The sequence below is a fragment of the Dipodomys spectabilis genome, unplaced genomic scaffold (genome assembly GCF_019054845.1).
Source record: "Dipodomys spectabilis isolate Male_0828 unplaced genomic scaffold, ASM1905484v1 ptg000083l, whole genome shotgun sequence".
NCBI lineage: Eukaryota > Metazoa > Chordata > Mammalia > Rodentia > Heteromyidae > Dipodomys > Dipodomys spectabilis.
The window spans coordinates 3,356,100-3,373,666 of NW_024870760.1; the positions used below are offsets into that span (position 1 = coordinate 3,356,100).

The 17,567-nt window shown below is 38.6% G+C and overlaps 1 protein-coding gene across 2 annotated transcripts in view; it reads right to left on the minus strand.

The window, feature by feature from the left end:
* Positions 1-2,305: 2,305 nt before the first annotated feature.
* Ptpn2 (protein tyrosine phosphatase non-receptor type 2) overlaps positions 2,306-17,567 on the minus strand; it is a 94,692-nt gene continuing 79,430 nt past the window's right edge. The window contains exons 8-10 of one of the 2 annotated variants that reach the window (XM_042683686.1): positions 15,907-16,088; positions 11,099-11,200; positions 2,306-2,676 (exon numbers count right to left, since the gene is read on the minus strand). In XM_042683686.1, the coding sequence (XP_042539620.1) occupies positions 2,655-2,676; positions 11,099-11,200; positions 15,907-16,088 (306 nt within the window). In that variant the 3' untranslated portion in view covers positions 2,306-2,654. Of the gene's footprint in view, positions 2,677-9,772; positions 11,201-15,906; positions 16,089-17,567 lie in introns of those variants that run through there. The other variant, XM_042683685.1, reaches the window with a different exon arrangement.

The following is a 17,567-nucleotide window of genomic DNA, read 5'->3' on the forward strand; positions in this document are numbered from 1 at the left end:
GGGAAATGCACAACACTCTCTCTGAAAAGTAATGAAAGCAAAAATGGCTGGGGGACATGGCTCAAGTTGTAGAGTACCTGCCACGAAAGTGCAAGGCTCTGAGCTCAAACCCTAGTAATCATGTCCCTCCTTCAATATATATAGATATTTAACTTAAGGTGCCACTGGGCAATTTGGGAGCTATGTGGAGCAGACTAGGTTAAAGAGCAGTCCATCCAAGAAGGAAAACCCATGGCTGTTACCCATCCAAGTAACGAGGCAGTGACAGATGGTACAGAATTAAGAAGATTTCCTGACCAAACTGGATGTGGAGGGACTAAGGAGCGATTTTGGGTTTTCAGAATGCTAAAAGAAAATGGAAGATAGAAGATGAGATGAGGGAGATCATGGTTAGTTTTGGAGGTTAAGGAATTTATGCAATGACCAACTAGAGCAGTTTTGTAACTCTGAAGGGAGATTTGGTCTGGGGTGTAAGAAGTGGCAAGGAGTCAGTTCAGAGATGAGATCATCTGAGGTGAGCAGGTTAAGACCAAAGGTCCAAAGATGGAGCCCTTGGAAACTCCAATATGCAAGAGTCAGGTGGAAGAGGAAGGTGAAAACCCAGAGGTTGTAGGTAGTGTAAAGAGAAGATTTCAAAGGAGCTCTGACTGGCCCCAGGGTAAGAAAAGAGCAGACAGTCCAATCGAAAATGACCTTGGTGCCATTGTGAGCGACACCTAAACGTCAGAGAGGTAGAATATATGGGAAGTGATCAACTGGAAGCAGTTGAAGAATTCTTCCAATTTTGTTTTTAGGAGATGGTTTGCTATATTGCTTATGGTAGATTAAACTCACTTATCTTTTAGGAAAAGATATAGCAGAGATTTAGATCCCGAGAACCTGGCATATAAGACAAAAAGAAACAAAAGGTAAGTAATCTAAATTCTGGGAAGATGAAATAGGTGTCATTTATAAATGGCATTTTAAGAATTTTAACTTGGCTACAGAAAAAAAACAAGTTATTACATCTGTATGTTGCTGTTCACATGATACACAGACTTGTCTCTGGACACCAAAAACACTAAATTTGACAAGTGATTGATATATAACCAAAACCCATCCTTCAATTGGCAAATTAGATGGTGAATAAGCCAAAAGTTCACTTAAGAAGCCTTTGTTTGGAAGGAGCTGGTAGTTCATGCCTATATGCTACTCAGGAGATGTGAGGATCATGGTTCAAAGTCAGCCTTAGCAGGAAAGTCTGTAAGACTCTTCCATCCAATTAACCATCAAAAACTAGAAGCAGCCAGGTGTCTGGCTCATGCCCGTAATCTTAGCTACTCAGGAGGCCAAGATCTGAGGATCATGGTTCAAAGCCAGCTGAGGCAGGAAAGTCCGTAAGATTCATCTCCAATTAACCATCAGAAAACCGGAAGTGGCGCTGTGGCTCAAGTGGTAGAGTGCTAGCCTTGAGCTGAAGAACTCAGGGACAGCACCCAGGTCGAGTTCAAGCCCCATGACTAACAACAACAACAACAACAAGCCAGTAGTTCTGTGGCTCAAGTGCTAGAGCACTAGCCTTGAACATAAAAAGTTCAAGACAGCCCAGACCCTGAGTTCAAGTCCTAGAATTGGGGAAAAAGAAAAAGAAAAAGAGAGGAGAACTGTGTTTTCCCTATAATAGGAAGTGTTTGAACAACCCAGCACAGGAACAACTCTGATTTTAAAAAGTGCTTTGAGCTGGGGGCTGGTACCCGTAATCCTTTTTACTCAGGAGGCTGAGATCTGAGGACCGTGGTTCAAAGCCAGCCCAGGCAGAAAAGTCTCTGTGGGACTCTTTGCTTGAACTAACCATTCAAAAACCAGAGGTGGCACTGTGGCTTAACATGGTAGAGCAGTAACCTTGAGCAAAAAGAGCTTAGGAACAACATCCAGGCCCTGAGTTCAAGCCCCATGACTGACCAAATAAATAAAAAACCAAACACACACATACACATACACACAAAAATAAAAAACCCTGCATTGAATTGTTATTCAAACCTAACTTTGATCAGTGTTGGGTGTCAAGGGCTCATGCCTGTTATCCTAGCTACTCAGGAGGCTGAGATCTGAGGGTCACAGTTCAAAGCTAGCCAAGGCAGAAGAGTCCCTGTGAGCCTCACATCTCTGGAAAAAAAAAAATCCAAAAGCAAGTGACCTATGTTTTGTACCTATTTCCTTTAAATGTCAATTGCTAGTTTTAAAAACTTGAGAGTTCACCCGTAAGAAAATACTCAGTGTTTGAATTACATCTGTCCTAAGATAATGCACACAAACCAACATAGTCTATATAATAAAAATATTTAATGCTGCCAAAAAGTATAAAAATACAGTAGGAATGGCAGTACAATACAAAGTATTCTCTCCTAATTTATTTCTTTTACATCTTTCTACATTTCATACACACATTTAAAAAACACTTAACAATACATCAAATGAAAGAGTTCTGCAAAGTCTTCTGCTGGTGGGTGCTCTTCATTCCCTGGATGTTAAGTTTACTTTGTAAACAGACAACTGTGAGGCAATCTACAGGTTTAGCAAGCCTCACTTTAGTTTCCGGAGTGGGCTTCAGGTCTTGCTTTGCGCATCAAAGGTTCAAAATTTATAGCTGCAGAATATTCTCAAGTCATGAATATTTAGGTGTCTGTCAATCTTGGCCTAAAACATAAAATAAGAAGTCATCTATTGAATTCATATTTACTAAACACACAGACCTACATTGATACACACAAACACAAAAGGACTAACAATGAACTAAAAGGCAAACATAACACACTCAACCAAACTAAGTTTTTTACTCTTATTTTGGCGAAGCTGCTGAAGTGCTTGATTTCCAAATAAAATTAGTGGTGTGAGCAGACTCATTTAAAGCCCAAGAACTCACTTTCTTTTCCAAGAATTATGAACTAATTTTTTTGAGGCCATTCTACTTTGCTGGTAGGCATTAAAAACAAATGTAGCCACAAGAATTTAGCAAGACTACATATTTTCTAGACAAAAGCCTAATTCAATTTGTCCCTCAACTGTGAAAAACTGCTAAAAATATTACAACTGTACAAAAAATTGGCTTGTGTCTTTAAATTAGATTAACAGCAGATGAATTTTGTCCTGAGGAATAGTTAGTGAGTCTAGTTAGAGAACTAAGCAACAGAATACTTAAAACACAGGCATAAAATAGAGAAACTTATTGTATTTAATGCCAAAAGTTTAAATAAGCAATAGACAGAGGGAATGAATACTTGTAAGTGCTGGAAAATTTTTTAGGCTAATTCACAATTATTTGTAAATAACTAAACTTTCTGGGAGGTTATTTCCATTCTTTCCCATTTTACTCTCTCTCCCCTCAAACCTAAATAATTGTCAGTACTGAATTTCTACATGTATAAACAGGAAATATAAACCAGATTCACACTATGAAGCTAAGATGTAGCCAAAATCCTGTAAATACGAGAATTAAGGCCGCTTCCTCTGAAGGAAGACAGGATGATATGAAGCACTCTTAAGTGGTCTCTTTCAAATATTTATGGAAAGTAGCCAAGGAACTAGATAGCAAACTAAATGTCTGTGGCTCACAAAGAATTATGGATGCTTGTTAAAGGGATTTCCAAAATCCTAATCCAAACTAGTTGATTCTGACTCCAACAAAAGATGTTTGTATTTGCCATGCATTTAGAATCTGCTCTTTAAAATAAAGGCATGGGGCTGGGAAGGTGGCTCAGTGGTAGAGCGCTTGCCTTGCATGCCTGAGGCCCTGGGTTCGATTCCTCAGCACCACATAAGCAAAAAGAAAAAAGCCGGAAGTGGCGCTGTGGCTCAAGTGGTAGAGCACTAGCCTTGAGCTGAAGAGCTGAGGGACAGCGCCCAGGCCCAGAGTTACAGGCCCCACGACCGGACCCAAAAAAAAAAAAAAAAAAAATTGTGGATAAAATAAAGGCATGTAATTCAAAGTATATGAAATAATACTTTGGTATACAAAATATTCTCGTTTCATTCTGTTTCAGTGGTAGTTCAAACTATTTCATTATCTCTTTTCCTCCAATTAAAAAAAAATAAGATTCCTTTATTTTTTTTGTCGGTTGTGGGGCCTGAACTCTGGGCCTGGGCAGTGTTCCTTAGCTCTTCAGCTCAAGGCTAGCACTCTACCAACTTTAGCCACAGCGCCACTTCCAGTGGTTTATTGGAGATAAGAGTCTCCCGGACTTTCCTGCCCAGGCTGGCTTTGAACTGTGATCCTCAGATCTCAGCCTCCTAAGTAGCTAGGATTACAGGCTTGAGCCACTGACACCTAGATCTTTTTTTTTTTTTTTCTTAAACAAGGTGGCTACTTATTTGTCTTCTTGAATTCCACATAAAACAGACATTATAGCATAATAGAAAGAATGAAGTCTGGAGCTGCTGGAAATCTAGACTGTAGTTTGCATCTCAGTTCTGTTGTCATGAACTAGCTGTGCCACCTTGGGCAAGTTTCCTATTCTCGGATTCAGTTTTCTTATGTGAGAATAGGATGCCATTTATCTAGCGAGGTGGCATGCATTTTCAATTTAGAAGTGGCTGGCAGAACTGTAGATGTTTAGCACACTGTTGTGGTATGTTAAACAACTACTACTTAAGAGATTAAAAAACAAACAATAATTTTAAGTGATTTTGAAGGGGTAAGAAAACAAGATGAAATGAGCCGGGTGCCAGTGGCTCACGCCTGTAATCCTAGCTACTCTGGAAGCTGAGATCTGAGGATCATGGTTCAAAGGCAGCCTGGGCAGGAAAGTCTGTGAAACACTTATCTCAAATCCACCACTAGAAAACTGGAAGTGGCACTGTGGCTCAAGTGGTAGAGTGCTAGCCTTGAGCTGATGAGCTGAGGGACAGCGCCCAGGCCCAGAGTTCAAGCCCCACAACCGACCAAAAAAAAGAAAAGAAAAAAGAAAGAAATTATCCGAAGGAATGTCTTTAAATAGGACTTTTTGCCACTAGCTAATCACACTAATGTTCTCCAAAGATGAGCCAAGGAAGATCATAATCTTCTCTCAAGTGAGCCAAGCACTGGCTTACAAAAGAGAGGTTCCGATTCTCCTGCACATAAAAAATTCCCATGCAATTTCCTTTGTAGCAGCTCAAGACATTCAAGGTATTCTAGCATTAAACAACATAGTATCAAAGAAGTCTGAAATATCCTCAAAGACGGAAATTATTTCTTCTAACAGACTGTCCGGAGATGGTCAGGCACTCTTAACATGTTTTCATTGTCAGTGACCACAAAGCCTCTCAAAGCAAGGCAAACCTTCCCTCTTATGCTACTCGATGCTTATACTTTGCAGTGGATCTGTGCCAGCAAAGAGCACAGGGACAAAGTCAGCAATAGTAGGGGGCGTGTAGATGCAAGGGACATGGATCCTATTAGAACCTGGAAGAAAGCCTTTCTTTTTTTGGCTGGTTGTGGGGCTTGAAACTCGGCCTGGGCGCTGTCCGTCAGCATTTCAGCTCAAGGCTAGCGCTCTACTACTTGAGCCACAGTGTCACTTCCGGCTTTCTCTGCTTATGTGGTGCTGAGGAATCAAACCCAGGGCCTCATGCATGCCAGGCAAGCACTCTACCACTGAGCCACCTTCCCAGCCTGAGAAGGTCATTTTTCTGAAGAGTGCTGAGAAAAAGCACTTGTGCAGTATGACTCAACATTGTTTTTGGGTCAATGGGAATGTGCTAGTCAGGAGATTCTTGCTGCCAAGGGAAAAATGAAGACAATACTCATGCTAGGTTTCACCAAGTTTTCACTTCAGAATACTACACAATTCCTGAATATGGGGGAATAATCAAACAACTCCAATCTGGACCAAGACAAGGGGTGGAGCTGTTCATGTGTACCAAGTACTGAGACTAGGGATTCCTTGGTAGGTTTCTCTACTAAGGCACATTACCATTTGTACACTTTCAAGGGAAAGGAGATTGCTGTGCAATCTCATAAAAACTGCTCTGAAGACAGGTAGGATAAATGGAATAAAATGTAACCATGGGAACTGGGGGGGCGGAGGGGAGGGCAGAATGACAAATGTTCACAGCAAACCATCCAGGCAATAACTAAGGCCTGTATTTCATGTCACAAGATGATGTATATATTATGAAGAAAATTTACATTCTACTTTTCAAAATTTTATGAGATTTTTATGTCCATTATCATTACTTTAAAAAGTCAAAGCCAAGCTGGGAGCTGGTGGCTCATACCTATAATCCTAACTACTCAGGAAGCTGAGATTTGAGGATCACGGTTCAAAGCCAGCCCAGGCAGGAAAGTCCGAGGGACTCTTATCTCCAATAAACCACTAAGAAAACAGAAGTGGTGCTGTGGCTCAAGGGGTAGAAAGCTGGCCTTGAGCTGAAGAGCTGAGGGACAGTGCCCAGGCCCAGAGTTCAAGACCCATGACTGACCAAAAAAAAAAAAGTCAAAGCCAAATAAGGGCTATAAAAGTCAAGACATTTTATTAGTTGTTAATGTGTAAATGGCAATGCAGGACAGATTTCTACTGAAATCGTAGTTCCAAACAGGGGACAGATACATTAAATTTGGCCAAATGAAGACACTTTTTCTTCCTAGACTGTGGGTTCTATGTATCACTCAGGACCCATGTATGGACCTGCTAAAACCAGTATAAACCAGTACTTACTACAGCCTGGAAATCCTGCCCGAACAAATAAGTGGTCTACATATTTAGTGGTATTTGGGTTAAGATTACATTTTAAAAGGTCTCTTTTAAGGTTTGTACAGGAAAGCTGGCTGCAGGGGTGTGCACCTGCAGTAGCAGCTGCTCAGGAGGCTGAGGTGGGAGAACCATCTGAGCCCAAGGAGTTCAAGGCTAGCCTGGGCAACACAGTGAAATGGCTTTGAAAAAAAAAAAGAGATTTGTATCTGAAAGTAAAAATGAACACAATCTTTAAATCTGCACAATAATTGGGCAGAAATTATACAATGGTCATAAAAACTTCTTTTGTGGAGTTTTGAGTTTGGGGCTTTGAGCTTGCTACCCAGACACTATTACTGCTGACCCATGCCTCCAGCCTAGGCTTTTGCTTTTTATTTTTGACATAGTCTCACTTCTTGCCAGGCATAATCCACCCATGTCAGGCTTCCTGGCAACTAGGATGATAGGCACCTACAACCTCATCTAGTTGAGAAGGGGGACTCATGAACTTTCCTGCCTGGGCTGGCTGGAAGCCATAATCTCCCATAATCTCAGCCTCCCAAGTGGTTAGTATTACAAGCATGAGCCAGTAGGATCTGCTTCCAAAACATTTTAATACCATCAAGTTCTAGTTTCCACTTCTGTAAAATCTAGTCAGAGATACTCTAAGATAGGCAATCAGCTGCAGTTTTTGAGAATTCTCCAATTTCAAAATTAATCAATTGTGGCCATCATCGCTGTGAACCCAGGCTGAAAGGTCAGAAAGAACTGTTAAATCCCAGAGGACAGTTCCAGCCATCAACTACTTTTCAAAGTCCTATGTAGCTTTTGATTCATGCTTCATGCTGTTAGTTCTAGCTTATTTTTTTTCAAAAAAGGCCTGAACACACTATATACAAGGTCAGTGTGAGTCACACCATTTCCTTGTATACCTGTTATGCTGAGCTCTGTTAACAGAAAATGATTAACAGGCTTAAAAAAGAAAAAAAATCATTTCCCTTCCTATTCCTTCTTTGACAGCAATGTTAATACATAATGAAAATAGATCAAAGTTGGGTGTGGGTGGCTCATGCCTGTAATGCTAGCCACTCAGGAAGCTGAGATTTGAGGATCTTGGTTCAAAGTCAGCCAGGGCAGGAAAGTCTGTAAAATTCTTATTTCCAATTCAATCACAGAAAAAGCCAGAAGTGGTGCTGTGGTAGAATGCTAGCCTTGAGCAAAAGGAGCTCAGAGACAGACAGCAGCATCCAGGCCCAGAGTTCAAGCTTTAGGAAGCAGGGACGGGGGAAGGGGGAGCGGGGAGAGTAGATAAAAAAGAAAGGATAGAAAACTTGACAAATCTGTAAAATCTCTGCTAAACATGCCAAGTAGTCTTTACAATGTTCTGAAACACTGTGCATCTTTGTTACTTTAAAATAAAGGGCATTTTCAAATCAAACATGGAGAAATGTATTTTTACACCTGATGATAAAAATCAGTAGCAAGTCAACATAAAACAATGCTTGGCAAAACTTGGAAAGGAATATCCGTCATGACTTCAGCATTAAATGAAGGTTGTGTCAGTGTGCAGCAGGGATGGATGTGAATTAAAGATTCTGTCCTGAAAACAATATACCCAGTTTTGTTTTATTTTAAAATCTTATCTTCCCTTCCTTAATCTATTCAAAATTGATACTTACCTGATTGGGTTCAAACTATATCACTTTTTTTTTTTTTGTACATACTAGGGCTAGAATTCAATGCTGTACATACTTGGCTTGGCTTTCTGTTCACAACTGGCACTCTACTACTGAGCCATACCTCCACTTCTTGCTTTTTGCTGGCTAACTGGAGATTCTCTTAAGATCTGTCTTCCTAGACTGCCTTTGAACCACAATCTTCAGACCTCCTCCTGAGTATCAAGGATTGTATGTGTGAACCCGTAGGGCCCAACACCCAACTTTTAACATCTGATACACTTGGAAAAATTCTATGCAGACTAGGGCAACAATTTTCATAGATGCAGGCCCCACCAAGGACTGATAATTTCCTTCCTCTGGCCATTATTGGAAGCCACATGTTTCTGTCTCCCCAACCAGTACAGGACTGAGATGATGATCACCCATCACCTATTACCACATTGTAAGTTAGCACCCCTGAAAAATACCATTATTGGTAAACTGTTAACCTGTTTAAAGTTTTCACTGTCACCATTATCCTCAAAGATCTGCTCAGAGGAGGAAGCAGATTGGCTCTTGAAGGTCACTGAGTGTCCAATATGCTGTGATTTTAAAAATATACTACCATATGTCTAGTAGGACAAAAAGTAGATAAAGAGGAGCGCTGAACCTAACAAAGAAGTCATCCAGCAATATACTGGACAGTCTTATCAGTATTTCTTTCCTGAGAGAAGTCTTCATATTTTTGCTTAAAACAAGGTGATCTTCAAGTGGATCATTCCTAAGACTTACCCCCATTTGACTTTAGGGGTAACACACCATATTTTAGCAAGGATAAAAGACTTTAAAACCAATTAACAACCAATAGGATTTTGATGCCTACACTTAGGTTTAATACAAAAAGACATAAAAAAATGTCTCCCTTACCTCTTTTCCATCTCAAGGTTAAAGGACACAGTAATACTGAATCAGGACACAGGCACATGTTATATAGATCTTATTTAATATAGTACCCCCTACATCCTGCTTTCACACAGTTGATACTTTCAAGAAAGCTATTCAAGTAAATTTAAAACACCTCCCTATACCAATGATTTTCAAATTACTTTTAAATGATAGCTGCTTCCTTCAAGACAACTAAACCTTAGCAGAAAATTTCCAGGTTGTATTAAAAGAGACAAAGCAGGGATGTTGTGGTTGGTAGCTTGAAGTCTTTCTGCTACCTCTGGGTGATCTTCTTGGAGATCCAACGTATGGAGTTAGAAAACCACTGAATGTCTGCTAGCAATTAAATTTATATCATCTAGTTAAGGTTTAAGTCGAATGAATCAAATACTGAATGGAATGTTGGGATTCAAATGAGCAGTTAAAATTCATTAGACAGTTTGTTTTTAAAATACTCATCAAGAAGTTAAAGGGACAATGGAAGGTTTACACATCATGTCACTATTTATTGAAGAAAAGAGAACTTGAAAAAAATCTTACTTCAAAACTTCAGTCTAGTGAACTGAAGTTTACTGCTTCTTTTACTTAAAATGAAACCATGACTTACCCCAATTATAAATTAGGATAATTACATTGAAAATTTCACAAAAAAAAAAAAAAAAAACAAAAAAAAACACAAAAATAAAACCCAAAACAGTATAAATCATGCATGGGCTTTACAGAATTCAGTTTCTTTTCTTTTTTTCTTTCTTCTTTTTGAGATAGAGTCTCACTATGTTGCTCACGCTGTACTCGAACTCACTATGTAGCTCAGGACGGCCTCAAACTTGTGATCTGATCCTTCTGCATGAGCTTCCCAGGTGTGTACTACCACACCTGGCAGAAACCAATTTTTTTTTTACAAAGTTTTGACAAATTGTTACTTTACTATTCAATAAGAATTTTCCTTCAAAGATACACACTGTGCCTTTGACTTTTCTTTTTTAAACAGGGCTAACTGTAAAACATAAAGGAAATGCAAATATGCATAGAAATTGCTTATTCACAGTTCTAACTGCTCATATCAAACTTTTTTTAGGAAAAGGAAAAATGTATCCAGTATACAATTGAACCAACATACAACTTATATTGTTTTGTGGTAAGACTTCAAATAGAGATTTTAAAAAGTACACTTAACTACAAAAGATTAAATACTTATAAAATTATCTTTACCCTGAAATGGTTAGGTATATAAAGTGTTGATGCCCATGTCAACAGTACATTATACATTACACACATTATTTAAATGACATTTTCTTTCCATTAATAATGTAGATAAAACCACAACATTTATTGCTTATATCAAATGCAGGTTAAAATCCAGATAGCCTCCAAAACCAATCCTTGTAATAAAGGATTTCTCAATGTTGGTCAGGTAAAATATTACGTTTGACATGTGTGAATACAGCTGCAAAATGTACCAGTTTCTCACAAACACCAATGTCTTTATTTTAGAGTAGTTTACAGTTTGGGTTTCAGAGGAACCTGCAGTGAAGATCCTGAGATGCTGGGCCTGTGACTGTAAATATCACTTATCTGGCTGATGTCTATTCTACTGCACCGATTTTGGGTATGAGGCATTTGCTGCTAACAAACAAACCCTTGAGATTAACGCAGCACTGTCAGCTACTAGTGCAGAAGCTTGCCAGGCAAAACTTTATTTATAGGACACGTTGGTGAAAAAACAGTGTCCAGCCAATCAAAGTGCCAACCAAAATGACTGACACAAACCCAATCTTAGTGAGAATAGGTTGCCAATATAACCACCTTTTTCTTTTTCGTTCAGTCTCATTTAGCCTCTGTTTCATCTGCTGCACCTTCTGAGCTGTGGTAGCCTTTCGGTCCTCTCGAATACGTTTCCGTAGAACACTGTAAGAGATAAAAACAAGTCAATGGAAGTGTACGCTCAGAAGGCTGTAACCCAAGTACAAAGGACCCAGGCACCAGCAAAGCCACATATGCCTATACTTTTCATCTCATTCCAACATAAATAAAAATGTGAAAGCTTCAATGTTCCAAATGCTCCAGAGATTTACTCTTATAAATTGGCAACGATTTCTGGTTGTTTTATCTTAAAAATACTTTTAATGAGACCTGAAAAAGTGCATGATACTTTCTTTTTCAAAATGTGAACTGGTAAACTGAGATGGAGAGGGAAGGGGTGACATTTTCAAAAAAGAAACGTATTCTTTACCTGACTTATGTAACTGTAAGCTTTCTGTACATCACCTCTATAACAACAATGATTTTTTTTTAAGTAAACTGGTGATCATCAGTTTTCTTTCGTTGACAACCAGGCAGTAGAAGCAGGAGGGGAAGACAACAGGTTCTCCAGTATCTGGCTGTCTTTTGCACCTGGTCATCATAAATATCCTTGGCAAAAACTGCTTGTTTGCATGACTATTATTGTTTTTTGTTTTTTTGGTCGGTTGTGGGGCCTGAACTCTGGGCCTGGGTGCTGTTAGCTCTTCAGTGTAAGACTAGTACTCTACCATTTGAGCCATGGCACCACTTCCAGCTTTTTTCGGCTTATGTGGTGCTGAAGAATAGAACCCAGGGCCTCATGCATGCAAGGCAAGCACTCTACCACTGAGCCCAGCCCCAGCTGGGCTGACTATGATGTTGTGAGAGCACTTATGCTCCTGCTTGTCCACATATATGTTTCTAGCATCTTGGAAATTGTTTAATACAGAACTTTTAGTTCTGGCTCTGACCCTTAGTCCTAGGACTAAGAAGAATGTCCAATGGCAATATGCTAGTCATTTCACTTTTTAAAGTGTCATAAAATCTAACTCCCTCTGTTTACTTATCATATGTGTTATGGAAAAAGCCTTGCCAGTTTTTGAGTTCTTCCAGTAAATGTTTCCAAAGCATAGCTCTAAATATGCAGCTTAAACAAAAATCTTGGTTGCTTCTTCAATGCCTACTATATTAAGAAAGAACTTTTTCCTGGCCAAAAAGTTCTCTCATATCCATAAAAAAAGATGATTAGAGAAACCCAAATTGTAGAGCAATCTGAAAGACAGCAAATTAATAAGCAAAGGAGAAAAAGTATCTGGAGAACAATTCTTGATTAAAGTAGACCAAAGAATCCTATCAATTAAATGCAATGCAGGATCCTTGATTAGATACTGAATTATTTTTGTGTTTCTGTGTACCTGGGATTACACATGACTGGCTTGTTTGTTCAGGTGGAGTCTCATTTGCTTTTTACATGAGCTTATCTCAAACTGTGATCCATCTTTACACAGTTGGGATTTTAAGAGTTTGTCTGACAACTATGTACTGTAAGATATTAATTGTATTTCCAGAAAATACACTTGAAAAGCTATACAAATTGAAACTCTCTTGTACAACTGAAACCTCTTTTTTTTTTTAATATATTTTTATTGTGAAAATACTGTACAGAGGGGTTACAATTATGTGGGTAAGATAATGAGCACATTTCTTATCAAGCATTGTAGCCTCCTGCTTTGTTTCCCCTTCCCATCCCTTCGTATCCTTCCCCCCCTCTTTTTAGTCCCCCCCACCAAAGTTGTAAAGTCCATTTTTCGACATAACGACTTGTATATTTGAAACCTCTTTGTATAATTACTTTTTAAAAAAGTAATAAAATGATAGAATAACTATAAAAAGCTATACAGAAGACTTCTTAAATCAGCTACAGAAATCTGGACATGTACTATCTGTTAGAATATTTTGTGTCACATGTCTTTGGTAAGTGGAACTTTCATATATGACAGAAATAGAGTTGTTAGGGGATGTATAGAATTGTCAGACAGTTCCTCAAAATGTTAAATGTGGAATTATTACAGGACTCACTACTTCTAGTTATCTACCCAAGAGAATGGAGAAACAGGTTTATGAATGCAAAATCTTTTCAGAATTATCCAATTAACATTGTTACCTCTCATTCCTATTCTGTTTAATTCTCCTCTTTTCACCTCTATACACCTTCAATCTTATGGAATTTAGCCTATTTAATTAGCAATTTACTAACAGTTTGCCAATTTGGGTGCTTCTTTTCCCCTCCCAATGTATTAGCAACTTGTGAACTATCTTTGTAGTCTATGGTGTTAAATATTCAGATTAGTTCAAATAATGAGAAATACCTGTTTATGTCAAAAAAATTTTTTTGTAAAAAACTTTTTGAGACATATTATGACCTATGCAAGTTATTACTCAGAATTCACTCTCTGAACTGAAAATTAATCATGACAAATATAAAAGTACATGAAGAGGGGCTGGGAAGGTGGCTCAGTGGTAGAGCACTTGCCTTGCATGCATGAGGCCCTGGGTTCGATTCCTCAGCACCACATAAGCAAAAAGAAAAAAGCTGAAAGTGGCACTGTGATTCAAGTGGTAGAGTGTTAGCCTTGAGCTGAAGAGCTGAGGGACAGCCAGAGTTCAGGCCCCACAACCGGGCCCCCAAAACAACAACAACAACAACAAAAAAAACATAAAATTTACTGAGTCTAAAGCCAGAAGTAGAGCTGTGTTTTAAGTGATAGTGCACTAGCTTTAAGAAAAAAGCTCAGGAACAGTGAGTGCCCCAGCCTTGAGTTCGAGCCCTATGAAAAGCACACAAAAAATATATGAGGAGGGGAAGGGAAAAAACAAATCGTTTAAATAGGGATACAGGTGGACCCATTGCAACAATGAGATGTACAAGTTGTTATGTCGAAAAACGAACTTTACAACGTTGGTGGGGGTGGGGGGAGGAGGGGAGAAGAGAGGTATATGGGGGGAGCGGGATATGGGAAGAGGTAGGAAGGGGAAACAAAGGAGGAAGCAACAATGCTTAATAAGAAATGTACTCATTATCTTGCCCAGGTAATTGTAACTCCTCTGTACGGTATTTTCATAATAAAAAATTTAAAACATATCTAGCTAGCTTTGGTGGTACAGACTTGCAATCTTATCACTTATAAGCTAACAGAAAGATTACAAGCTTGAGGCCAAACTGTACTACATGGTTCTGAGTAACAAAGCTCGAAAATAATCTTTTTTCTGATGTTTTATCTCCTCATCTTCCCCTATAACTTTCCTGTTTCAACCAGTTATTTCTGCTTAGAACTCTTTCTTCATTGTTGGGATCATCACTGTGCTTTTAAACAAGTAGTGATTTTAATCTATCTCTGAGGGAAGAAAAACACAAAACAAAATGTGAATGCATGTGCTAGCAAACATCACACACACACTGCACTGAAAATTTTCTGTAATTACTTTAGAACTCCTGAGTGATTTTACTTAAACCTTTTCTATATTGTAAAACATGGACAAGGAGAAGTTTAATTGGAACTGCTAATATGACTTCTCTGTGTATTTAAAACACTTGTTAAATAATAAGAACACCAATTCAGATATTAAACTTGCTTTCCTTAATTCTGCATACAGTATTGCCTAAAAGGAAAAAGCAAACAATAATAAGGAGTTTGTGACTATTATTACTGAAAAAGATAATGCAATTTATTTAAAACAATAACTTCCTGAGGTAAAAGTATTAATAGTTAAGGCCAAAAATGAACAAATAAGCATGTATTACTTTTACTTATAGTACTTGTAGTATACAGTTACTAAGGCCATATACTGAAATATTACCTTTTCTGAAATTTCAGTCACAATTTTGTTTTCTTCTAGTGCTGAGAATTGAGCCCAGAATCTTAAGTATACTAAATCTTAGCTCTACTAAACCAACCCAATTTTTGTATTAGAAAATACAGAAGTAAAGCTATAATGTATGGGAAATCTTGATGATAAGAAACCTTGATGATTTTCATAGTACCCTTTAAAATCTCAATATAAGAAACATAACTACAACATAAAATTTCCCAAAGTTTTTTTCTGTCAGTCGTGGGGCCTGAACTCTGGGCCTGAGCACTGTCCCTCAGCTCTTTAGCTCAAGGCTAGTGTTCTACTGCTTGAGTCATAGCGCCACTTCCAGCTTTTTCTGTTTATGTGGTGCTGAGGAATGGAACCCAGGGTCTCGTGCATGCCAGGCAAGCACTACTCTACCACTGAGCCACCTTCCCAGCCCCACCGTAAAAAGTTTATCTCACAGAAAAAAAAAAGACATTCAGAATGAGAGTGAGAGAGGAAGAATAGACCTTGTTTACTAAGTGATTTATACCTCAACATATCTGCTTCCCATCCTGTATGGGGAACTTAGAGCCTTGGAAATATAGATCTTCAAAAACTTTTTTTTATTTTATGGTTTACCTACTCATGTATATTCGAAAATCAAAAGCTGAAAAAGGGAATTTCATATATGGGGAAAAAGATGCTTTTATTTTTCTAGCAACAGAAATATGTTTAACTTTCACTATTTATTTTCTGTACCATGCTAATGATTTTAGCACCATATTACATTAACTACATACTTCATATTGTTTCTTCTTCATATTGTTACTACGCTTAAAAGCTCTTTGAGAGTAATTATGTCATCACCCATAATTAAAAACCTTTACATAAGAAATGAATTTATCTTAATTCAATAGAGACAGTATTACTTTACACCCACTAAATTTATTAAAATAAAAAGCCTCATTTGAGTAGGCAATTATAGGACTCTTTACCTCTCGCTGCTTTCCTCCACAGTATCTTGCATTTTAGAGGAAAGTCCTGTACACCGGTCACCTGTCAGTTTCTCTTCTTCTAGACCTTGTCTGTTCCCATTATACTTTTCAATGATTATTTTGTTCGGTGAATGATCGAAAGCAGGACTTAAGTCTTCTTTAGAAAGTTCTTTCCACCGTTTCTAGGAAAGAGAAATAAACAAATGCAAACACTACAGTTTTCCTTAAACCAAAAGTTTGTTGTTTTTTTTTTGGTCCGGTCGTGGGGCCTGAACTCTGGGCCTGGGCTCTATCCCTCAGTTCTTCAGCTCAAGGCTAGCGCTCTACTACTTGAGCCATAGCGCCACTTCCGGCTTTTTTCTTTTTGCTTATGTGGTGCTGAGGAATCGAACCTAGGGCCTCAGGCATGCAAGGCAAGCGCTCTACCGCTGAGCCACCTTCCTAGCCCCCCAAAAGTATTTATAAACTGAAATTATTCACATTAAGAATATCTGGCAGGCGCCAGTGGCTCACGCCTATAATCCTAGCTAGTCAGGAGGCTGAGATCTGAGGATCACGATTCAAAGCCAGCCTGGGCAGGCAAGGCCATGAAACTCTTATCTCCAATAAAAACCACTAGAAAACCAGAAGTGGAGCTGTGGCGCTGTGGTGCTGTGGCTCACTGCAGTAGAGGGCTTGCCTTGAGCTGAAGGGACAACGCCCAAATCCAGAGTTCAAGCCCCACAACCAACAAAAGAAAAAAAAAAAAAAAAAGACTATCTCTGGCCAGGCATGATGGCTTAAGTCTGTAATCCTTACAACTAGGGAGACAAAGATTGGGGGCTGGTGCTTCAAGGCCAGCCTGGGCAAAAACAAGTAGCAAGACTCTATATTGACCAATGGTTGTATATGGTGGCTTCTGCCTGTCATTTTAGCAATGGGGAGAAGAACAAACAGGAGGATCATAGTTCAGGCCTACCTGAGCATTAAGCAAGAGCCTATCTCAAAAACAAAAACAAAAGCCAAACAAACAAAAAAACCCACAAAGTGCTGGCAAAATGGTACAAGTGGTCTGCTTAGTTCAAATCAAGTACTACTCACTTAAAATACTCTTCAGTATATAAATTAATAAAAAAGAAAAAGGCTTTTAATCATACCATAGCTCTTATAACTAGGCTTATTTTAAGTTCAAGTTTTAAAATAAAACGTTTATAACTTACATACCTTATTGTATAGCTGAAAATCGAATGGACTTTAGCCTAATTGAAACGAACTACATTAGATTTTCGTTAAAGCATTAAGTCATAAAATTTTAGTCAGTTGTTAAGGTTTTGCTTAACTTTTTTGTTGAGACGGTATCTTACTATGTAGCCCAACCTGGTCTCAAACTCAAGATCCTATTATCTCAGCCTCCCAAGTGCTGGGATTGTGAGTGTATATAACCACACCCAGGCATGCAATATCTTCCGGCTCCTTGTCTCTTTACAGTCTCAGCAAAATTCAACATATCTCCAAGCAGATCCCTATGATGTCTAAGGACTTTAATCTCATTGTTTCTACCGGGCAAACTAGCAGTTCCTCACAGTTAGCCCAGGGCTTAGAAATGCCCTCCAGCACACCTGAGATTGAGAACTGATGATAACAAAATTTAGGGCTCAAACAGAGGAAGAAAAATTTTTAGT